The following is a 25,301-nucleotide window of genomic DNA, read 5'->3' on the forward strand; positions in this document are numbered from 1 at the left end:
AAATGACAGCAGAAGAAGACCAAACGGCCCATCCAGTCTGCCAAGCAAGCTTTCGCACTCTTTTTTTTTTCTCATACTTATCTGTTACTCTTGGCCCTTAGGCCAAGAGTAACAGATAAGAGTGAAATATCTAGTTTAATTAGTTAGGGGTAGTAATCGCCGCAATAAGCAAGCTACACCCATTCTTATTTGTTTACCCAGACTATGTAATTCAGTCCTTGAGGTTGTTGTCTGTATATAGATCCACTTTTCTTCATTCCCCCTGCCATTGAAGCAGAGAGCTTTGCTGGATATGCATTGAAAGTGAAGTAACAGGCTTTCTCCCCTGCCGTTGAAGCAGAGAGCTATGCTGGATATGCGTTGAAAGTGAAGTATCAGAATTTCTCCCCTGCCGTTGAAGCAGAGAGCTATGCTAGATATGCGTGAAGTATCAGTCCTTCTCCTCTGCCGTTGAAGCAGAGAGCTATGCTGGATATGCATTGAAAGTGAAGTATCAGGCTTATTAGGTTTGGGGTAGTAACTGCCGTAACAAGTGAAGTATCAGTCTTTCTCCCTTGCCGTTGAAGCAGAGAGCTATGCTGGATATGCATTGAAAGTGAAGTATCAGGCTTATTTGGTTTGGGGTAGTAACCGCCGTATCAAGCAAGCTACTCCCCGCTTTTTTTGTGAATGGAAATCCTTTTTTCCACATTACCTCTTACCGTTGAAGCTTAGAGCAATGTTGGAGTCGCATTAACCGTGTGTATGTTTATTGAATAAGGATATTATCTCCAGGTAGTAGCCGTCATTCCCGCGAGACACCCACTCTTCATTTACATCCTCTAGACTTTATGGATCCACAGTGTTTATCCCACGCCCCTTTGAAGTCCTTCACAATTCTGGTCTTCACCACTTCCTCTGGAAGGGCATTCCAGGCATCCACCACCCTCTCCATGAAGAAATACTTCCTGACATTGGTTCTGAATCTTCCTCCCTGGAGTTTTAAATTGTGACCCCTGGTTCTGCTGATTTTTTTTCCGATGGAAAAGGTTTGTCGTTAACTTTGGATCATTAAAACCTTTCAAGTATCTGAAAGTCTGTATCATATCACTCCTGCTCCTTCTTTCCTTTGGGTCTCAGAGCTCATTCTACTAGGGCCCAGGCTACTTCCTGGGCAGAATGTCAGTTGCTGTTGCCTCAGGAAATCTGTAGGGCGGCTGTGTGGTCCTCGCTTCACCCTTTCACTAAGCATTATCGATTGGATGTTAAGGCTTCTGATGAATCGTCCTTCGGTGAGAGTGGCTGCGTGCGGGTCTTTCGGGTTCCCGCCCAGTGTAGGGTGGCTTGGGTACATCCCACTTCTCTGGACTGATCTGGGTATGTTCAGGAAATGAAAATTTGTTCTTACCTGCTAATTTTCATTCCTGTAATACCATAGATCAGTCCAGAGGCCCACCCCTTTTCTTCAGTTACCGAAAGACTGTCTTGCTAGACTTTGCTATATTTCTTTCTTTTTTCACGATGCTTCTTTTGCAGATAAATTTGATGGAGCGGTTCTTTGAAGTTTGTTCGGTTTATGTGTTCATGGGGCAAAGTGGTAGTTAGTTTTAGTTGGTTTCTACCCTTTGTTCCTTAGTTCTGTTTGCATGGGCTTGGGTACAGGTCAATACTGAGGGACGGCATTTGGCCCTCTTCTATATATGGTAGTGCCCAAAGTTCTTTGCTCTCTGACTCCACCTGCTGGTAGGGATACACAACCCACTTCTCTGGACTGATCTGTGGTATTACAGGAACGAAAATTATTTATTTATTTAGCGTTTTTTATATACCGAGGTATAGCAGAGTTGCCTTCACTCCAGTTTACATTATAACAAACTGTTACATTGAAATTTTGAGATTACAATAAACAGACTGAGAACTGACATATAAAATTAGTCTAAACAAAAACAGGATATACCAAAATTTAGGTATACTGAAAAACAGGGTTCATAGATAATAAGAGATATCTTTAGTTAGGAAGTAGGATAAATATTTCAATCAGCAGACTGATAGTTATGAGATCAAGAGTTTGAGCTGTCAGTAAGAGATTGGCTTAGAAGCCAGGATTTTAGGTCTTTTTTAAAAGATTTAGGGTTTTCTTGACCAGCGAGGTACTGAGGTAGTGAGTTCCATAACTTTGGGCCGATGATGGAGATGGCTCTATTTCTGGTGGAAGAGAGTTTGGCGTGAGGAAGAGATGGAATCACTAGTTGTAGTTTACTAGTTGTTCTTGTAGTGCGTAGGGAGTGGTGGATATGTATGACATCATCAAGAGCAGTGTAGTCTGTTTTGTAAATTGCTTTCTGCAGTATTGAAAGGACTTTGTATTCGATTCTTTTCTCAATTGTGAGCCATTGTAGTTGGTTGAGGACAGGAGTGATGTGTTCAGATTTTCTTTTCCCGTCAAGACTCTGGCAGCGGCATTCTGAAGAAGTTGTAAAGGTCTTAGGGATGACTTGGGTAGGCCAATCAGAAGAGAATTGCAGTAGTCCAAACAGGAGAATATTACGGCTTGAAGGACTGTTTTGAAATCATGGGGGTGGAGTAGTGGTTTTAGGTGTTTGATTACCTGAAGTTTGTGGAATCCTTCTTTTGTTCTTGTGGAGATGTGTTTTTTATAATTTAGATCATTGTCCACCCAGATGCCTAAATCTTTAACATTGTCTTCAAGTTGGATGATGGAATTGTCAAATTGGAAGGGTGGAATAGTTTTAGAACTGGAGGTAAGAAAGAACCAATTTTTATTTAGAAACAATGTTTGCATATGCCATAGTATGTTTTTTCGTTCAGATTTTAAAAAGAAAACAAACCTCGGGATGAGCCATCATATTGTTTGTGGTCTAAAAGAAGCAAACTTGCAAGTAACTCAGTATTTCTCTTCTGTTCAACATGTAGCTTCCTTAAAGTCGCTGAATACTTCCTTTGAAGAAATGGAAGCCATTAGTAGAGCAGGTTTAGGGATGCTAAAATTTGTCGAAGCTGTAATGGGCTACTGTGATGTGGCAAAAGAAATAAAACCCAAAAGAGAAAAGGTATGGAATCATAATGAAAACCAAATACTCTGGCAAGTCGCTAGTTATGCTTTTGACAAAGGACACATTTGTTATTGCCATATATACCCTTTAGTATTCTGTCTCTCTTCTCACCTTGGTTGTCTCATTTCTTTTCTCTTGCCAGAGTCATCTATTCAGATGCAGATTATTTAATGCATTATTTTGTTGTTCCTTTATTATTGCAATTTGTTGGTCACATATTTTTTTCTAGCAGCCAGACCATTCTGCATGAAGAAGGCGATGTTAAAAGCCATTTACCCAGGGGAATTGGCCTGGCTGTAAACCACTCTTCTTTCCCTGGCTAAACTTGTGCAGGGGCCTCCATAGAAACACCTAGTCAGGTGTTCCCTAGGGGAAACATACCTGCAGAGATTTGAACCTGCTTTTTCTTTGGGCACTTTTTCCCGACTAACAATGCATGTAATTTTATGCTCTTTTCCTGTGGAAAATTGTCGTCTTTATAAATAATGATTATACAAAATTATCATGTATTGTTTTAACTGCCCTTTTTCCTGCAGCCAGGGCTGGTAAAGGTGTAGACAGTGAAACACTGCAGTACTTCTACTGGCCATATCTGTAGCTTGGATGGGAAGAAAGTAGCTAAAAAATTGTACTCAGGCAATTGTAAAGTGTTAGTACTATACATGCAATGGAAAAAAATTCAGTTAACTTGTATTGGAAAGTATTGTGTGATAAACTCATGCTCTCAGAACTAGAATTGTGATGCATTAATAACATAGGATTATGTTTTTAACCCAGGTGGCAAAGCTTGAACGAAATTATTTTTTAAGTAAACGTGAGCTGGAAAAAATTCAGGAAGAGCTCTTGGCCATTCAGAGGGAACTTGCAGCTCTGGGGGCGAAGTATGAGGCTGCTATGAGAGAGAAACAACAGCTTCAGGAGGAAGCAGAAATCATGGAGAGGAGACTGATTGCTGCTGATAAACTGATCTCTGGTTTGGGATCTGAAAATATTAGGTAAACTGAGTTGAACATATCATTTTATGTATAAAATGTAATTATAATGAAAATTGTGAGGATAGATGATTGAGTGTTCCAGGTTCAGACCAAGATGCTAGAATCACTTGTCTTATGTTTGTGACTAGCAGGGCTAGCACCAGTAACTGACAAGTTTTACCTTAATAACACACACGCAAACACGCACTGCACTGCACCACACTACACCACACCTGTAATAGTGTATTTTTTTATTAGTTTATAGGAATAACAAGACAAAGGGAATTACTTCTTCAATAATCAGGCAAGAAGAACAATTACAACAATTAATACAGTATTATATGAAGCAAAGCATATATTCCTTATCAGGTTTCTTGACCCAAGTTGTCATTTTCTCCTTAAGTGTGCAATGTTCTGATCATTCATGCTTTGCTTATTCCTATGCTGCTTATCAGAAATCTAACACTGCCTGAGACAGGAATTGGTCCCCCTCCCTCTGTGTTATTATCAGTCCTGACCCCACAATTCAGCACATCGGATCCTAGAGCTGCTTTGATGTTTACTTTCATACAGGCCGATACAGAATGGTGCGCTTAGCCGAGCGCACCATTTAAACCCCGTTTGGCCACGCATTTTTGATGCGCTGGTATTACCCCTTATACCATAAGGGGTAGTAATAGCGTGTGGAAAACGCGCGGCCAACCCCCCCGAAACTAATAGCGCTTATCACATGCAAATGCATGTTGATGCCTATTAGTCCCGCTCGTAAAAATGTGCAGCCAAGCCGCACATTTTACTCTCAGAAATTAACGCCTGCCCAAAGGCTGGCATTAATTTCAGACGGCACCGGGCAAGTGTACAGAAAAGCAGAAAAAACTGCTTTTCTGTACACCCTCTGACTTAATATCATAGCGATATTAAGTCGTAGGCCCCAAAAATTAAAAAAAGCAAAACTTCTTAAAAAAAAACCAAAAAACTGCCGGTGGCCCGCGGGTTGGAAAACGGATGCTCAATTTTGCCAGCATCCGTTTTACGAACCCATGGCTGTCAGCGGGTTCAACATCCACTGTCGGTAAAATTAAGCATCAATTGTCAGACCCGCCGACAGCCTCCTTATTAGCGCCAGCACTAATTAAATACTGTATCTCATGCCCAGGAAAGGTGCCTGGGCGCGCGTCAGGAGAGCGGGTGCTCGCCTCGGAGCGCCAGCTCTCCCACAGTTTTTTTTTTTTTAATTCTTTATTTATCATTTTTCTATTACAAAAACTAAACATTTTTGCAAATTCGCAATAGCTGAGTTTAAACAATCCACAAATTAAACAAAGAAACAGCCTAATAAGCTTAATCTACTTAAATATTTTCCCATAAACCAATAATTTCTAAATTGAACTCCCCACAATTTAAAGAAAGAAATACAGGATTAAATTAATTAAACAGGAAAAAAACTTAGTACGCAAACAACAAAACATTTTCCTTTTCCATGTACTAGAGGGCGTAGATGTAGCTGGTTTCCTTAAATCTATAAAAGTCCTTAATTGCTCAGAAGCAAAAAATATATAGATTTTTCCCCCTCTCTTTAGGACACATTTACAAGGAAATTTAAGCATATAGGAAAAACCCAAGTCAAGTACCTCTTGACGAAGGGTCAAAAATCCCCTTCCCTGTACGTACCAGGATCAGTCCAGGACACCTGGGTTGTGACTCCGCACCAGTAGATAGAGACAGAGCAAGATCTGTCGGACTTGGCTACATATAGCGACGTGCCTCACACAGCCCCTCAGTCTTACTCTGTCTCCAGTAGGTGGTGCAGGTGCAGTCACAGCCTCTGGGTGCCCTGAGGACTGATAGATAGTTAGTCAGGGTCATTATTGGTTTATTGGTTTTGGTTAAAAAAAAAGAGAAAATTTATTATACTAATTTAAGATGAGAGTAGGAAAAAGAAAAGAAGCTGTCCGTCCTGCCTCCCAGGGGGGTGGGAAGGTTCTGAGGGGACCATCCCCCCCAGGTTGAGGCTGCTGCTGAGGGTCGAGGACCCGGCCTACCAAAGGCAGCAGCATCGGGGGTGACACCGGGGAGCCTGGTTCACTCACCCCCAACAGAAGCAGGAGCCCCAGGACCCTGCTTTACTTTTTTTTTTTTTTTTTTCGTGTGCCGGCTCTCCGTTTCTTCGCCGGGGAGGGAGTCGCTCGGCGAGGGGAGGGGAGTCCTTTCGGCAGTTAGAGTGGAATTTTGCTTTTATTTTGTCCATCCGTTCCGCCGCGACCGCGAGGATGCCGAGGGGAACGGTTTGCCGCGCTTGCGGCTCGGCACGCGCGCAGCTCTCTCGTGAAGGGATTTGCTCCGCCTGCGTCCCGGGCGGGGAGGGTCCGTCCGGGACAGGCAGGGGGGGCTGATCCCGGTCGGAACGATCGCCGTCGCGCAATCTTGCCGCTCCTGTCATGCCGGCTGACCCCCTTCCCGCTCAGCGCGGGAGCGGCGGCCATCTTGGGGTCAGCCCGCGAAATCGCGTGGGAACCTGCAGGGGATTCCGGCGTGCCTCCCGCGTTGTCGCCGCAACAAAGACCTTCGGGGGGGGGTCGCCCCGGGGGGGGGGCTGAGTCCCCGGATGAGGCTAGCGAGGAAGGGGACTCCTCGGATTCGGGGTCGTCGTTTTCTGCCGATTTTGTGCTCCTCCTGCGCAAGGTTTTAAAATACAAAGGCCGCAGGTGCAAGGAAAAGCATAGCCACACTAAAAGGGATGGTCCACGGAAGAAGAAATCCCGGGAGGGCCCGGAGTTCTCCCCGGCTCCAGCAACAGGAAAGCGGCTACCAAGAGGTGTTCCGCAGGATACGGAATCTGAGTCCACTTCATCCTGTCCTCAACTATCTATCAGTCTATCAGGATGAGGTGGATCCGCCCGGCGAGCCCCTGGGGGGGCCGATGGAGCGTCAGGGGACAGTTCTGCCCAGACTGCTCCGGGCAAACCATCGCAAGCCGGTGATGGGGATGACCCTAAGGTGGTACGGCTTTTCCGCAGAGACGAACTGTCCCCGCTTATCCCGGCTATCCTCAACGAGCTAGGGGTAGAAGCTCCACCGACAGTTTCGCGTCCTGGAGCGAACATGGACCCAGTCCTCCTGGGGCTCACTGGTCCAGCGGTGGCCTTCCCATTCCATTTCTCGGCGTCGGACATCTTGTTTCGAGAATGGGATACTCCTGAGCTGGGGCTGAAGGTGACCAAGGCAATGGATAAGCTATACCCACTGCCAGAGGACGCACTGGAACTTCTACGGCTTCCGAAGGTGGATTCGGCGGTGTCGGCGGTAACGAAGTGATCAACGATCCTGGTCACAGGGGCCACGGCCCTTAGAGACATACAGGACAGGAAGCTGGAGGTGCAGCTCAAGAAGATCTTCGAAGTTTCAGCGTTGGGGGTCCGGGCTGCCATCTGTAGTAACTATGCCATGCGGGCTAGTTTGCGCTGGGCCCAAGTTCTACAGGCGAATGCAGGTCTCTCTGTTGAAGAGGCCACGCAGGCAGATCGACTAGAGGCTGCCATTGCTTATAGTACGGATGCTCTCTACGATCTACTGCATACTTCGGCTAGATCCATGGTCTCTGCTGTCTCGGCGCACCGCTTGCTTTGGCTTCGCAACTGGGCATCGGATGGATCCTCCAAGGCTCACCTTGGAGCGCTGCCCTTCAAGGGAAAGTTGTTATTCGGTAAAGAGTTGGATGATTTGATGCTTTCCCTTGGAGAGAACAGGGCTTTTAAGCTCCCTGAAGACAGTTCCAGAACCAGGTCCTCCTATTCTGCTAGGTTCCGTTTCCGAGGTAACAAGAGGTCTCGTCCCCAGAGGTCCTCTGGTCCTTCTTATCGCTCGAATTCTTCCCGGGCCTCCTCGTGGCCGCAGTCCTTTCGGGGGAAGCGTTACGGCAGACAAGGAGGAACCCCCGTCCGGCACGGGGTCCAAGGTCTCTCAATGAGATACGGCTGGCCCATTCCTTACGGAAACCTCAGGCCTTCGTTCCAAACGTAGGGGCGAGGTTGACCTTGTTTTTCGAGGAATGGGCCAAAATAACGTCCGACCAGTGGGTCCTCAACGTCATAAGGCACGGTTACGCGTTAGATTTTGCACGGACTCCAGCAGACAAATTCCTGATGTCGCCCTGCAAGTGCCCAAGGAAAACGGCGGCAGTGCAAAGCACCCTCCGGCGCCTAGAAGACTTAGGAGCAATCTTCCCCGTACCTCCCAATCAGCAAGGCACAGGTCGTTATTCCATTTACTTCATCGTGCCAAAGAAGGACGGCACGTCCCGGCCAATTTTGGATCTCAAAGGGGTAAACAAATGCCTGTGCGTTCCACACTTCAAGATGGAAACGATTCGGTCAGTGATTGCCTCGGTACATCCAGGCGAATTCCTGGCCTCCTTGGATCTCACAGAGGCGTACCTCCATGTCGGCATCCAGCCCTTTTTCCAGCGGTTCCTCAGAATTTGCACCTTGGGCAGGCACTACCAATTCCGGGCCCTCCCCTTCGGACTCGCCACGGCTCCTCGCACGTTTACGAAGGTGATGGTAGTGGTGGCGGCACAACTTCGACGAGAGGGGTTCTTGGTACACCCCTACTTGGATGATTGGCTGATTTGGGCCAAGTCCGAGGGTCGTTGCCGTCAGGCGGTGGCCAGAGTCCTCCACCTGTTACAGACCTTAGGTTGGGTCGTCAATCTCAACAAGAGTCAGCTAGTCCCTACCCAGTCTTTGGAATACCTGGGAGCCCTATTCGACACAAAACAGGGCAAGGTATTTCTTTCCACGGATCGTGCACACAAGCTTCAGTCTCAAGTGCGTCGATTATTGAGTCTTCAGCTGCCGCTGGTTTGCGATTATCTGACGGTTCTGGGGTCTATGGCGTCCACACTGGCGTTGGTTCCTTGGGCTTTTGCTCATCTACGACCATTACAATCTGCGTTGCTTTCCCGATGGAAGCCAGTGTCGGAAGAGTTTCACCTACCGCTTCCGCTCACGGCCCAGGCGAGGGACAGTCTTCACTGGTGGCTCGATTCGGACCATCTCACTTGCGGAGTATCCCTGCTAGTTCCCGACTGGACAGTGGTGACGACGGATGCCAGCCTCTCCGGTTGGGGAGCGGTCTGCCTAGACAAGTCGGTACAGGGCCGGTGGTCCTCCGTCCCGTCGCAGTGGTCCGTCAACTGTCTGGAAACCAGAGCGGTACACCTGGCTCTGCAGGCCTTCCTCCCATTGGTCCGGGGGAAGGCGGTCCGCGTGTTGTCGGACAATGCAACAATGGTGTCGTACATCAATCGCCAAGGAGGGACAAGGAGTCCACTCGTGGCGGAGGAGGCGCAGCTTCTGATGAGCTGGGCAGAGCGCCATCTCAGCTCCATCGCAGCGTCCCACATTGCCGGGGTCGACAATGTTCAGGCGGACTTCCTCAGTCGACACCACCTAGACCCCGGGGAATGGGAGTTGGCGGACGATGCGTTTCGCCTCATTTGCGAAAGGTGGGGGCTGCCCCACATGGACCTGATGGCCACGTGGCACAACGCGAAGGCTCCTCGGTTTTACAGTTGACGTCGGGAGCGAGGAGCCGAGGGCGTCGACGCGTTAGTTCTTCCTTGACCGACGAACGTGTTACTGTACGTGTTTCCTCCGTGGCCAATGATAGGCAAGATCCTAAGGCGCATAGAACTGCACCCATCCAACGTGATCATGGTAGCACCGGAGTGGCCACGGCGCCCGTGGTTTGAGGATCTCGTTCGGCTCTCGGTGGATGCTCCCCTTCGTCTCCAGGGGTTTGCGGAGCTCCTCCGTCAGGGCCCCGTTTGTTTGGAGGATGCGGATCACTTTTGTCTCGCGGCATGGCTTTTGAGAGGCAGCGCCTGAAGAGAAAAGGCTATTCAGATGCGGTGGTGACCACGTTGCTGCGGTCCAGAAAGCAGTCTACGTCCTTGGCTTATGTCCGTGTCTGGGTAATCTTTGAGGATTGGTGTGTACGCCGAGGGCTGGATTCCATCTCCACCTCCGTCTCCAATGTCCTGGCTTTTCTTCAGGCCGGTCTTGCCAAAGGTCTTTCGTGTAGTACTCTTCGCGTACAGGTGGCAGCAATTGGTTGTTTGCGGGGTAAGGTTCGCGGTTCCTCTCTGGCCCTGCATCCGGATGTCTCTCGTTTTCTTCGGGGGGCTAAGCATCTTCGCCCGCCGCTACGTCATCCGTGTCCCTCTTGGAATCTTAATTGGGTCCTTTCCACTTTGTGTGCAGCTCCGTTCGAACCCTTGAAGTGGTCTACTCTTAAGGATCTCACTTTGAAGACCGTTTTTCTGTTTGCGATTACCTCGGCTCGGAGAGTCTCGGAGTTGCAGGCTTTGTCTTGTAGGGAGCCGTTCTTGCGGATTTCAGATTCAGGAGTTTCCCTTCGGACCGTTCCGTCTTTTTTGCCAAAAGTGGTTTCACCGTTTCATTTGAACCAGTCAATAGAGCTCCCCGCATTCGCGGGTGGGGAATACTCGGACCCGAAATGGAAGGAATTACGGAAGTTAGATGTGCGGAGAGTCCTCCTCCATTACCTGGAAGTCACTAACCCTTTCCGGGTGTCCGATCATCTCTTTGTTCTGTGCTCTGGTCCGAAGAAAGGGGACCCGGCCTCCAGGATGACAATCGCCCGGTGGCTTAAGGAGGCCATCGGCTCAGCGTACGTTCTACGGGGGAAGCCTATCCCGATCGGTCTCAGGGCTCACTCCACGAGAGCTCATGCTGCGTCTTGGGCAGAATCTTCTCAGGTGTCGCCTCAAGAGATTTGCAGGGCGGCTACCTGGAAGTCGTTACATACCTTTATTAGACATTATCGTTTGGATGTTCAGGCTACTGATTCCAGGGGTTTTGGAGAGAGGGTACTCTGAGCGGGACTCTCTGCTTCCCACCCTCGGTAATTTAGCTCTGGTACATCCCAGGTGTCCTGGACTGATCTTGGTACGTACAGGGAAAGGAAAATTAGTTTCTTACCTGATAATTTTCGTTCCTGTAGTACCAAGGATCAATCCAGGATCCCGCCCGCAGTGCTGCGCTGAAGTAATGGAGAGTCCGCTCTTTGTTCTGAATTTCTCTGTTCCGCTTGTTTAGCTCTCTCGGTTGGAGAGTCCGTTTCCAGGAGGGGTGTTCTTTCCCCGTTCTATTAGCGGTTTATAGTTAGTTTTAGTTCTCTGGTTGTGTTCTACTTTGACATTCCGTATGACTGAGGGGCTGTGACTAGCACAGGGGCATATATGGCTCCGCCCACAAGTTTTAGTCTGTCTCCATCTACTGGTGCGGAGTCACAACCCAGGTGTCCTGGACTGATCCTTGGTACTACAGGAACGAAAATTATCAGGTAAGAAACTAATTTTCCTTTCGTGCTGTCGAGGAGGCACTAGGGGCAATTACGTGCCCCTAGGGCTTCCTTGACAGCATGTGCTCGAGAGGTCTGCTGTTGGCGGCTGTCCCCCAGTTAAGAAAACGGATGCTGAATTTATCACTAACCACATCACTAACTGCACTAACCACATCCTCTGGCAACAAATTCCAGAGCTTTATTGTGTGTTGAGTGAAAAAGAATTTTCTCTGATTAGTCTTAAATGTGCTACTTGCTAACTTCATGGAATGCCCCCTGGTCCTTCTATTATTTGAAAGTGTAAATAACTGAGTCACATCTACTCATTCAAGACCTCTCTTGATCTTAAAGACTTCTATCATAACTCCTTCAGCCGTCTCTTCTCCAAGCTGAACAGCCCTAACCTCTTCAGCCTTTCCTCATAGGGGAGCTGTTCCATCCCCTTTATCATTTTCGTCACCCTTCTCTGTACCTTCTCCATCGCAACTATATCTTTTTTGAGATGCGGCGACCAGAATTGTACACAGAATTGAAGGTGCGGTCTCACCATGGAGCGATTATAGAGGCATTATGACATTTTCCGTTTTATTAACCATTCCCTTCCTAATAATTCCTAACATTCTATTTGCTTTTTTGACTGCTGCAGCACACTGAGCTGACGATTTTACAGTATTACCCACTATGATGCCTAGATCTTTTTCCTGGGTGGTAGCTCCTAAAATGGAATCTAACATCGTGTAACTACAGCAAGAGTTATTTTCTCTATATGCAACACCTTGCACTTGTCCACATTAAATTTAATTTTTTATTTATTTTATTTATTTAATTTATATACCGGCAACCGTTTGCACATCGTGCCGGTTCACAAGTAACTTACAACAGAAAGTATATAGGCATAGCCTTTACAGAGAACGGTGTATAAACGTAAAACGCAGTAACAGAACAAATAACTAAGTAACTGGGGAGGGATGAGGGGGGAGGGGTCGATACAAAGGGGGGGGCAGGGGGAGGGTGCAAACAGATACATGGGGATAAAATGTGAATAGGACCAGATACATGGTCCTATTCACATAAACATGGTCCTATTCACATGAACAGATACATGGGGATAAAATGTGAATTAATCTGCCATTTGGATGCCCAATCTTCCAGTCTTACAAGGTCCTCCTGAATGTATCACAATTCACTTGTAATTTAACTACTCTGAATAATTTTGTATCATCCTCAAATTTGATAACCTCACTCGTCGTATTCCTTTCCAGATCATTTATATATATATATAAATATTGAAAAGCAGCCTTTTTTAAATATTGGGGTTATATTGGCCACCCTCCAGTCGACACTTTAATATTGATTTATTCACTCTTTACAGTGCGGGCAGTCAGGTTCAGAAAATGGACGCTGAATTTATCAGCATCTGTTTTCCTAACCCGTGGATGTGCCAGGGGTTCAGGTACCGGACACTTGTCAACTGAGCATCCGCTTCCTGCACTCGACTGCCGGCGCTTTTTTTGAAACTTTTTTTTATTTTTTTTAAAGAGTTGTTCCTCCTACCTAATATCCTAATGATATTAAGTAGGAGGCAATACAGAAAAGCTTTTTTTCTGCTTTTCTGTACTAGTTTTTAGGAGTGCTCAGCAATTAACGCCTGCTCCGGGCAGGCATTAATTTCTGATCGCTAAAATGTGCATCCTAGAGGCACATTTTTTTTGCATTGGGAGTGAATAGCTAATAGCCTCATTCACATGCATTTGCATGTGATGAGTGCTATTAGTTTCACTCCGCGTTGGACGCGCGTTGTAGAGGCTCTAATCCCCTTATTGCATGAGGGGATTAGTTAGCGCCTGTATAACCCACATCCAACTGCAGGTTATACTGTGCGCTTGGCTGAGCGCAGGGTATTGTATCGGCCCCATAGTGTGGTATTTGTAGTCCCTGATTCTGCCCTTTGAAATCAGTGCTCCATGTCCAATAATGCATCAAAATGGGGATGTCAGAAATCGAGGACTGGAATAAAAGTCCCTTCCTCGAACTGGATATCTTGTTTTTGTTTTTGTATTTTAAAATGCCACCAGAACCCTTTGATAGATATATATTTGTGGTATTTTCCTGTTACTCTGTGCTCTGTGTAAATATTTTTTGATTGTTCTTAAGTTTACTAACCTGCAGTTGTTAAATGAAAATGATTTCCCCTAAAATATAAATGTAAACTGCTATCTTCTTGCTCCCTTAGATGGATGAATGACCTGGAGGAGTTAAAGCAGCAAAGGGTGAAGTTGTTAGGAGACTGTCTGCTTTGTGCCGCATTCCTGAGCTATGAAGGGGCTTTCAATTGGGATTTCCGAAACGAAATGTTGTATTCTGAATGGCAGGAAGATGTTCTGAACAGACAAATTCCTCTTAGCCAGCCGTTTAGAATAGAAAATCTTCTTACTGATGATGTTGAAATTAGCAGGTATGTTAATATTGTTTTGCTAGTATCTGTGGCATCAGATAAATTAAAAGAACACTCTTCAATATGCACTTTAAGAAAAGAGTCACTGAAAATGGTACTACAAAAATGTAGCCATTAAGGCTTTATATTGTATATATCCATGTTTATTTCCTGAGCATCCCTTAGATCAGTACAGACACATGGGTCTTTCTCCCCTACCAGCAGATGGAGACAGAGAAGAAAAGCTTTTCTGAGACTGAGTTACTTAAGTCAGTGTGCCACCTTCAGTCCCTCAGTATTTCTGTGTCTCTAGCAGATGGTAGGGGTGCATACATATAGTAACATAGTAATGACGGCAGAAAAAGACCAAACTGGTCCATCTAGTCTGCCCAGCAAGCTTCCCAAGGTAGTAACTGCTGCTCTGAGCAGGTTACCCCCACATCTCTGTTAAGGGTAGTAACTTCCGCTCCGTGCCGGTTAAGCTTTTTTATTTATTACCATCCTCTAGCCTTTAGGGATCCACAGTGTTTATCCCATGCCCCTTTGAAATCCTTTATAGTTTTAGTCTTCACCACTTTCTCCAGAAGGGCATTCTTGGCATCCACCACCCTCTCAGTGAAGAAATATTTCCTGACATTGGTTCTAAGTCTTCTCCCTGGAGTTTCAAATCGTGACCCCTAGTTATATTAAATTGTTTCCAATGAAAAGGTTAGTTGATGACCATGAATCATTAAAACCTTTCAAGTATCTGATGGTCTGTATCATATCACCCCTGCTCCTCCTCTCCTCCAGGGTATACAAAACCTGCAATCTGGAGATCTCAAAAAAAAAAAAAAAAAAAGAGGAAAATTGAATTGTCCTAAGGTGTTAGGAACCATGAGGGATCATCCTCTTTGTAAAGTAGGGTGAGCAGGCTCGGCCTGTAGATGTGAGGAGCTTGAAAGCCAGTGGTCTCCTTTACTTCCCCATGGAGGTCGCATTCTCTCCCCTTCTCAACCACTACGGACAGGGAAGTATTCCTGCTTTATATCTTTTTTTTGTTTAAAAAACAAAAAGTGCTGCTGAGGGGGCAGTTTGTTAACAGGGCCATAGGGAGAGGTGTCAGTAAGCGCGGACGGCTGAGGGGGTCTGGGGTCCGGACGTTGCCGCAGCAGGTCATTTTCATGGGCTTTTGGAAGTCTCACGTAGAAGCCATGCAGAACGTCCATTTTAGTGCACAAGCCACAGAAGAGCGCACAACTAGCACGCACAGGCCGGGATCAACTAATACCGTGAAGGATATCCAGGCTGGGCATCCATCTTAGGCACAAATGGTAGCTGAGCATGGAAAACGTTGCTGGACCTGCCCAGAGCAGAAAGCGCACCTAAATGCAGTGGGGCCGTGTAAGAGGTGTGCGCATGGAGGGGAAAGCAGTTTGAAGCAGCTAGTTCGAAACACATGGGCAAACAGTTTACCCATTTGGCGGAGGTCGCAAAGATGGTGCTTCCCAGCAGTGCAGGGCCATTGTAGAGATGGCTCCCATAGTACAGGAAAGGATGGGGGAAGGGCCTTCTCCTTCACCATTATCCCCAGCTGTGGAGGTCCTTGACAGTACTCCAGAAGAATTGGAGAAGTAAGGGACTCTTCAGGTTCTGAGGATATTTTGGGGGAGGCATTTTCAGCTGATTTTGGCTTTTATTGCACAAGGCATATCTGGCCAAGAAAGGGACAGAAGAGGAGGAAACACTCCCGTTCTAGCAGGCTCCCATGTCTGAATAAGGCACGCAGGGTAACACTTGCGGGGGGGTGTCAAGATTCCTCTGCATACCCCAGCTGTAAGAGTAGGACTGTGGCTTAGTCAGAAGTCTGAGGACTCGAGGAAGGGGGAGGGAGATCATTCGCCAGAGTGACCAAGAGGATGATGATTCCGCAGGGAAGGGAGAGATCCCAGTAGCAGAGAAGGACGATCTCAAAGTGGTTCAACTTTTCCCAAAGGAGGAATTGTTTCTCTTAATTCCCCAGGTATTGAAGGAGCTGGGTATTAAAGAAGTTCAGTAGGAGTCAGCATGAGGGAGTTGATCCCATCATGGATGGGTTCCAGGACCCAGTGAATGCCTTTTCCTTCCATTGGACTATTAAGAAGCTAGTGCTTTGGGAGTGTAATACTCCAGAAGCTGGGCTTAAAGTGGGTATAACAATGGTGAAGCTTTACCCACTGCTGGAGGATACGTTGGAGCTCTTGCAGCTACCTAAGGTGGATGCATCGGTCTTGGCGGTCACCAAGAGGACTATTTTTCTGGTGGCGGATTCACTGGAGTTGAAGGATGTTCAAGACCAGAAGATGAAGATGCATCTTAAGAACATGTTTGAAGTCTCAGCGCTGGACATACATGCAGCGGTGTGCAGTAGCTTCATGTCACAGGCTTGCTTGCACTGGGTTCAACAAATCCAGTCCCAGTCGCAGTTGGGGAAACATTCCCTTTAAAGGCAAACTTTTGTTTGGTGAAGACCTGGAATAGTTGGTAAAGCACTTGGGGAAGTCCAAGGGGCATAAGTTGCCAGAGGTTAAGCCGAAAGGGAATAAGAAAAGTTTCCCAAGTAGGAAAGGGAGCATTAATTGCAAAGGCATGGGGTGGACAGGTTGCAATCCTTTTGAGTCTCACATAAGCCTACCCAGGAGAACACTGGCTATGGAGCCAGAGGAGGAAAAGGCACACAATGAAACAAGGCTGGTCATAGGAGGAAGTCTGGTCCTTTTTTATGAGGAGTGGACCAAAATTATGATGTATTAGGTTCTAACAATCATAAGAGATGGCTATGCTTTAGAATTTGCTCGTCCGATAATGAATGCTATATGGTACCCCTTGCACCTCCAGCACCAAGTGAGAAGTGGTTCGATCCACAGTAGAAGGTCTTTGTGCTGGAAGCAATAGTCCTGGTTCCCCAAGATGACCGGGACCGTGGGCAGTAGTTAGTCTATTTTGTGGTGCCAAAGAAAGAGGGGACCTTTCGGCCCATTCTAAATGGAGACTCTGTGCTCTGTAATTGCGGCAGTCCACAAAGGGAAATTCCTGGTGTCTCTTGATCTTACAGAAGCCTATCTTCATAATCCCAACCAGACAGATCTGCGCATTTCTGTTCAGACTAGCGACAGTCCTGCATATATTCACCAAAATTGGTGATAACAGCCACTCTGCGAAGGGAGGGCATTCTGGTACAACCATATCTGGACAACTGGCTCATTCAAAGTCGAAGGAGCTGTCTCAGCACTCGGTCCAACGGGTCTTGCAGAAATTTCAATCTCTGGGATGAGTGGTGAATCTGGCAAAGAGCAAATTGGTCTCCACCCAATCGCTGGAGTACCTAAGTGCGCACTTCAACACCGATCTAGTTTTTAGGAGACTCAAGTGATTCACAAGTTGTTACTTTGTTTTCTTCCTCTGTTGAGTAAGCGTGCAGTGAGAATCCTTTTAGACAATGCAACAGCAGTGGCTTACATCAGCCGCCAGGACAGTACAAGGAATCAAATGGAGTCTAGAGAGATTTTCACTGGGCAGAACAGCATCTTGTGGCTCTAGCAACTTCTCATGTCGCCGGGGAAGACAACGTTCAAGAGAACATTCTCAGCAGGAATGTGCTTGACTCTGGTGGAATGGGAGCTGTTGGAGAAAGTGATATCTCTCATTCACTCCAGGTGGGGAATTCCTTTATTGGACCTAATGGCATTGAAGAAGAGCACCAAAGTGCAGCACTTTTTCAGTCGCAGACAAGAGTTTGGAGGAGAAGGCATCGACACTCAAGTCCTCTCATAGCCACCCAGGATTCTCTTGTGTTTCCTCAGTGGCCTCTGATCAGCAGAGTTCTATGATGGTTCGAGACTCATCTGGGAAAAATTATCCTAGTAGCTCCAGAATAGGTTGCGGTGACTGTGGTTCACAAATTTGGGAAATCTCAGAGTGAACGGACCTCTGCGGCTCAGGCATCTGCCCAGGCTTCTTCATCAAGGACCAATTGTCTTAGAACAAGCGACTCACTTTTGTCTCATGGCTTGGCTTTTGATAGGAAGCACCTAAAATTGAAAGGATATTCAGAGGAGATCATTATGACATTACTGCAGGCTAGGAAACCTTCCACATCTTTGTCTTATCTCCCGGTGTGGAAAGTATTTAAGACATTTTGTTTTGGGGAGGAGATTTCTCCTCTTTGAGCATCATTTTCTCAAATTCTTGGCTTTTTGCAGGAAGGCCTGGCAAAAGGCTGGCATTCAACTCTTTCAGGGTACAGGTAGCAGCCTTGGGCTGTTTTCAGGGTAAGTTGCATGGATTATCCCTGGCCTCGAACCCAGATGTAGTTCTATTCCTTCGATGGGTGAAACATCTATAGCCTCCAATGAGGTAGGTGTTTCTCTCGTGGACTCTGAATTTGGTTTTGAGGGCTCTTTGTGGTCCTCCCTTTGAGCCATTGCGGAAGATGTTGTTGAAGGACCTTATGCTGAAAGTGGTCTTCCTTGTGGTGATATGTTCAGCTAGGCAGATTTTAGAATTTTAGGCATTGTCTTATAGGGACCCCTTTTTTCAGATTTCAGATGATGGAATGTCTTTACTTATGGTGTCTTTCTTTTTGCCAAAAGTGGTGTCTTCATTTCACCTCAGTCATATGGTAGAACATCCAGGTTTTCAGGATTTAAATTCTTCAGATTTGCATTCTACAAATTACGTTTATTAAGACACATTAAACCATTACTTAATCTGCCTGATTTTCATACCATTCTTCAATCTCTGATATTATTTATTTTATTTATTTAAAGTTTTTTTTTATACCGACATTCGTTTGCACATCACATCGGTTTACATAGAACAGGTATAACAACAACATATGAGATTTACATGGAACTAATATATTATAACAAACATTGATTAATGCAACTCTCTCTATGAAGGACTACCATTAACCACAATACAACCTCTACAACTGATACAGAACGCTGCAGCAAGGTTACTGTCAAACAGAAAAATAAATGATCATATCTCTCCAACATTATTCAATTTACATTGGCTCCCAATAAAATGGCAGATAAGATATAAAATCTTAACTATAGTATGTAACATCGTCCACAATAATAACGACTGGCTATCAGCCAGTCTCCACATATACATACTTGCAAGAAATTTAAGATCCAAAAATCAATTATTACTATACACCCCTTCACCGAAATCCCCCAGATTAGTTATAACAAGAGAAAGGGGTTTTTTCCATCTCAGGACCAATCCTCTGCAGTTCAATTCCATCCACTCTCCGAATCCTATCCGAAGTTAAAAAAAAAAAAAGGCATTACAATATTACTTATTTAAACAAGCATTTCCTGAATTATGCAATAATACCTAAGTTTTCCACACTTTGTAATGAATGTTTTATTTGCATACTTATGTATCCCATTTATTTTATTTTATTCAATTTTCAAATATATACAAAGCATCCACTTTGCAAAAGAACATGCTGTTAAGTAACCATACATATAGTAGCAATATTAACGTCCAAGAAATAAACTTCTATATTTATTTATTTATACATTTTTATATACCGACATTAGATCAGTGATGTTATCCATTAGACCACAGTTTCTTGGGGGGGGGGGTGGACAGGAAACAAAAGGAGAAAGTAGTAAGAAACACAATAATAGTTTAAGGCTTCCTTAAACCCCTTCATTTATTAACCATGATGAACGCTAAATTCTATCAATCTGTAGCATAGCTCTCTTGGGCCTGAATTTTCTAAGGTCGCAGATCTTAGAGAATCCGGCTGTAACGGGGGGGGGGGGGGGGGCGAAGCAGAGGGTGGGCCTGCGAAAGCCGTCAGCGATTGCACCACCGCAGTGTTATCGCTGCTGGCTTTCGCACCCAATAGCGCCACCCTGACAGGTAGTGCTATTGGGCGCGCTACAGGCGGCGATAAGAGGCCTTTCCTTTCGCGGTCAGCGAAGTCATTGCAGAGTCCGCCCCGACTCCTCCCTTTCCGGTGCAGACTGTGCCCCGACTCCACCCCGATCTAGGTATCACACGTGAGAAGTCCCTTTTCGCGTGCGATCCCTTTAGAAAATGACCCCCTTGGTTTGTAAAAAAACTTTAGTTGTTCTGGTTGAAAGAATATATAATTGTCCCTATTATATTTGATAGCACATTTGCAGGGGTACCTTAAAAAAAAAAAAAAGAGGCTCCCAAAGCCAATGTTTCCTGCCTCAATGCCAGGAAACCTTTTCTTTTTAATTGCGTCGATTTAGATCAGGGAAGATTCTAATTTTTGCCCCCATTTATTTATTTATTTATTCATTTTTATATACCGTCATTCAGTTCAGCCATCATAACGGTTTACAGAGTCAAACAAAAACAGATAAATTATACATAGTTACAAAAAAGTATGCTTTCATTACTTCTCCCAGATCTTTTTCATCTCTCAGCAATTTCATAACTTGACGACTCAAGAAAATCAGTCAGATTATCTAAGTCTCTTGGGGTTTCTTGCATTTGTTGTTTATTCTTGTTTGGTAAAAAAATAAACTTTGTCCAGCAGTAAATTCCAACACTTCAGAAAAATAATGCTTAATTGTAATTCGGGGAAATTCCCCCACTACCCTGGGAAAGTTTAGAACACGTAAGTTCAAATGCCTTAAAGCATTTTCGATGTTTTCAATCTTCCTGTTAATATTGCCACAATCTTGAATAATAGTAGTTTGAACAGTTTTTACATGTTTTAACTCGCTTTCCATTCTTTCAAATTTTTCTGAGGCTTCCTGTCTTTGCACATAAAAAAAAGTTCTTACTCATTAATTCTATTTGTTGGGACAAAGAATTTATTTTAGTTGAACAATCCACAAAAGTTTTAGCCATGGATGATGATAAGTTCCATAGTGCATCAAGAGTTACCACTTCAGGCTTCTGAAAGCCCAAACATTCTCCGGGTAAAGGAAGGGAGTAAGTTACCGGCCTCTCACCTCCTACTGCACCTTGAACTTCTCCACCTTTCAGGTCAATAACTCCGGAGACACTCTTTTCAATCGTCGGGGAGTTCAGCACAGGCAGTTCCTCCGACGCTGCTATCTCTTCCTGCGCGGCTTGAAGTCCAACTCAAGGACTCAAACCCGAGCGAGGCGTCAAGGTCTCCCGTGCTGCAGGAGGTGATCGTTCATCAAGCGGGCTAAGCGATACATCCTCCGAGGTTTGATCACACTCTCCTCCGTGCAGAAAAACAGCCGGAACGCTTGCCCCAGTTTTCGTGGGTATAGAGGTGCATTGCAAGATCATTTTTTATCCAGAAGGTAGAGCAGGAATTGAGGGATAATTCCTTATTTTTCCCTTTCTCTTTGGTGGCATTTTAAACTATTTAGAATAAAAAAATTAGAAAATAACGCCGGAGCAAAATGCAGTGCTACCTCTCAGGTCGCCATCTTAGCTCCACCCCTTTCATTTATTTTATATAAGTTTGATTCTATTTTATCTTATTTTTTTATGTTATTTTAGTTGTCTCATTGTTATGTTTAAAATTATTATGTATTTCCCTGTACGTACTAGGATCAGTCCAGACTGTGGGTTATGCTCCCATTCCAGCAGGTGGAGTCAGAATCAAAAGCTCGAGGGGAGGTCCTATATGACCTCACACCTTGTGCCTCAATCCTCAGTATCTTCTGACTCCAGCAGGTGTGAGCAGGGACTGACCAGTCCCATCACAGGTTTTTAGGTTTTAGGCCTTATTTCCTGTATTTTTGAGGAATCAAGAATTAAAAAAAAAAAAAAAAAAATGTAATAGTTCTTTAAATCTTAGTGGGATAATTGTTTGTTGGGTAGAGAGGAACTTGCTGACTACTGTCTCTCTGTTCCTTTCCCCTAGTCGTTTCTCACTGTCGTTTTTGGTAAGTGTTTAAAAAAAAAAAAAAAAAAAGATTTTCTTTCAGGTTTCCCTCTTGCCAGTTTTTCTCGGCACTGGAGGACGACGACATTTGTTGTTTTTCAGTCAGTTTTTCTGACTGCTACCTTTCAAGACACCCCTACCTCCCCCTTCCTAACTAATTTGTTTTTGTTTACCGACCCGCGGCCCCGCGACGCAACATTCCCGGGGCCGCCGGCTTCTGGGAGATCCTTTCCCCGGCAGCTATCTCGGTCGGTAGGAGGGGGTCGAGGGTTTTTCGGCCGTTGGTTTTCAGAGCGCCGGGGTTCTTTTTCTTTCAACTGCCGCGCCGCCTAGTTTCCTGCCTCTCCGAGAGAAGGGGTTTTTCCCTTCTCATGCCGCGAACGTCGGCTTGTTCGATTTGTGGCCGTTTGGGGAGCCGCCTCTCCACTGAGGGACTGTGCTCTGACTGCGTTCATACCGATAAGGTAGATGCACCGGCTGGAGATGGCACAGGAAATTTAACGGAGGAGAGCACTTGTAAGCAGCGGCAGGCCCCGTTCCCGCTAAGTGCGGGAACGGCGGCCATTTTGTTTTCGGAAGATGAGGCTGGAGTCTCAGACTGTGAGGAAGAGAAGGATCCTATTCCTTTACAGACTCCTGTTTTGACGAGCACAGGGGCCCAGGGACAACATCTTACTCTTGGGGGACTCCCTGGGGGAATTCCTCCGGGTTTACCAGGATTTTCCCCGGAATTCATCATCCTGATGCATCGCGCCTTTTGCAAACCAGCGGTCAGTCTTTGTTATCTCCCTCGGAGCCTCCTGCCAAAGTTCCACGTATAGATCCCTCACTAGGGGGTCCTTCCTACAGGGTTCAAACCAACCGATAGCTACGGCGCAGATGCCACTCAGACCTCTTTCGGGTCCGTCTCAGGGATCTCCAATAGTCCCAGGGGGGGGATGTCAATCCAGATTCAGCTGGTGATGATCTTTCTCTCTCAGTGCAGGTAGAGGGAGACGATCCGAGGGTGCTACGCATCTTCCAAGCGGATGAGTTAGAGAGGCCTCATTCCATATATTCTCCAGGAAATGGACATTGATCCCCCCCCGGATCCAATGCCTTCGGATCCCAAGGTAAGGAAAGGGGACCCTCTCCTGCGGGGCTTCGGCCCTTGGCAAAAGCGTTTCCTACACACCCCAGCTTTCTACAACTTATTTCCAGGGAGTGGGATACACCAGAAGCCTCCCTCAGGGTAAGCAGAGCCATGAGAAAACTGTATCCTCTCCCGATGGATTTTCTGGATCTTTTAAAGGTACCGGCAGTTGATTCTGCGGTCTCGGCGGTTACAAAGAGCACCACCATTCCGGTTACTGGTGGTACGGCTTTTAAAGGACCTACAGGATAGGAAATTGGAAGTCTACCTTAAGAGGATTTTTGAGGTTTCGGCTCTCGGAGTTCGGGCTGCCATTTGTACCGCCCTCGCGCAGAGGGCTGGCTTACGTTGGGTACAACAACTCCTCACCTCTCAAGATCTTCCTGCCGCCGAGGTCATCAGGCAGATAGATTAGAGTCCGTGATGGCATACGGTGCGGACGCACTGTATGACCTTCTCAGGGTTCTCTCTCGATCAATGGTGGCGGCTTGTTTTCGGCCCGCCGTCTCCTATGGCTCCGCAACTGGTCAGCAGATTCCTCTTCCAAGACACGTCTCGGTTCATTGCCTTTTAAGGGCAAGTTCCTTTTTGGTGAAGATTTGGACCAGATAATCAAATCTCTGAATGAGAACGCCGTACATAAGCTTCCGGAGGATAGACCCCGGTCAGCTAGATCATTCAGTTTCTCTAGAAACCGTTCCCGGAACCAGAGGCGCTCTCGAACGAACAGACAACAACCGATATCGAGGACTCCCTCCTACCGCTCACAAGGATGGAATCGGTCCTTTTCGAGGGCGACGTCCGGGAAGAGAGACTACGGCTCCCCGCTCAGCCTCCAAGCCAGCGCAATGATGCCAAGTTAGCCCGCGGGCTGATCCCGCGGGTTGGGGGGCCGGATCTCTCTCTTTTACGAAGCGTGGTCCAGAGTCACCCACGGACCAGTGGGTCTTGGACATATTAAAACAAGGTTACGCGTTGGATTTTGTCCGCGCCCCCAAAGACAGATTTCTTTTCTCCCCTTGCGTTTCGCTTCACAAACAGCAAGCCGTACGCCAGACTCTACAACGCTTGCGGGCCCTAGGGGCAATAAGGCCAGTATCCGTCACCGAGTTGGGACGAGGTCAATACTCCATCTACTTCGTAGTACCCAAGAAGGAGGGCACTTTTCGACCCATTCTGGATCTCAAAACCGTCAACAGAGCGCTTCGGGTCCCACGCTTCCGCATGGAAACGCTCAGATCGGTGTTAGCTGCGGTCCATCGGGGAGAATTTCTAGCCTCATTGGACTTGACGGAGGCGTACCTCCATATTCCGATCCATCCGGATTTCCAAAAGTATCTGCGTTTCAAGATACTGGGACAGCATTTCCAATTCAAAGCGCTGCCTTTTGGCCTAGCAACGGCTCCTCGAGTATTTACGAAAGTAATGGTCATAGTCGCAGCGGGCACTTCGCCGGGGAAGGGATCCGGGTGCACCCGTATCTAGACGACTGGCTCATTCGGGCAAAGTCCCAAAGCCAGGGGGTCCAGGCTGTGGGACCGAGTAGTGTCCTTGCTTCAATCGCTGGGCTGGATAATCAACTACGACAAGAGCCAACCTAACACCCTCTCAGTCAATAGACTTTCTGGGCGCTCACTTCGACACAAGGGAAGGAAAGGTGTTCTTGCGTCCAGAACGGGCGCAATCATTGAGAGAGCAGGTTTTTTCGATTCTTGACACTCCAAGTCCCAACAGCCTGGGATTACCTCCAGGTTCTGGGGAACGATGGCCTCCACGATAGACCTTGTACCTTGGGCGTTTTGCGCACCTCCGACCTCTACAGAAGGCGCTGTTATACCGGTGGAAGCCAGTATCTCGAGATTACAGTGCGATTCTGCCAATCTCCCCCAGCGGCGAGACTCAGTCTCCGTTGGTGGCTGGATCCTCGCTCCTTGGCTCGAGGAGTTTCTTTGGAAACGCCGGACTGGTTGATGGTTACTACAGATGCCAGCCTCTCAGGTTGGGGGGCGGTATGTCAATCGAGTTCCATCCAAGGCATTTGGACGAAGGAACAGAAACAGTGGTCCATCAACCGGTTGGAGACAAGGGCAGTACGTCTTGCTCTACAGGGATTCCTTCCGCTGGTTCGTCGGCGAGCAGTCAGGATCCTCTCGGACAATGCAACTGCAGTATCGTACATCAACCGTCAGGGAGGCACAAGGAGTCGCCTGGTCGCGTGGGAAGCGGAAAAGTTAATGCAGTGGGCGGAGCGACACTTAATCCGCTTAGCGGCCTCTCACATTGCAGGTATAGACAACGTACAGGCGGATTTCCTCAGCCGTCAACGTCTGGATCCAGGAGAGTGGGAACTCTCCAGGGAAGCGATGTTTCTGATAGAGAGGTGTTGGGGTCGTCCTCATGTGGACCTCATGGCCACTGCCAAAAACGCAAAGGCTCCGCGCTTCTTCAGTCGCAGGCG

At 46.6% G+C, this 25,301-nt stretch overlaps 1 protein-coding gene across 1 annotated transcript in view; it reads left to right on the top strand.

Annotated features, from left to right (window-relative positions):
• DNAH10 (dynein axonemal heavy chain 10) overlaps positions 1-25,301 on the top strand; it is a 952,322-nt gene that overhangs the window by 741,688 nt on the left and 185,333 nt on the right. The window contains 3 exon segments of the mRNA XM_029571350.1: positions 2,914-3,050; positions 3,831-4,048; positions 13,629-13,850. Coding sequence (XP_029427210.1) covers positions 2,914-3,050; positions 3,831-4,048; positions 13,629-13,850 — 577 coding nt within the window.

This window comes from Rhinatrema bivittatum, chromosome 11 (genome assembly GCF_901001135.1).
Source record: "Rhinatrema bivittatum chromosome 11, aRhiBiv1.1, whole genome shotgun sequence".
In the NCBI taxonomy this organism is placed as follows: domain Eukaryota; kingdom Metazoa; phylum Chordata; class Amphibia; order Gymnophiona; family Rhinatrematidae; genus Rhinatrema; species Rhinatrema bivittatum.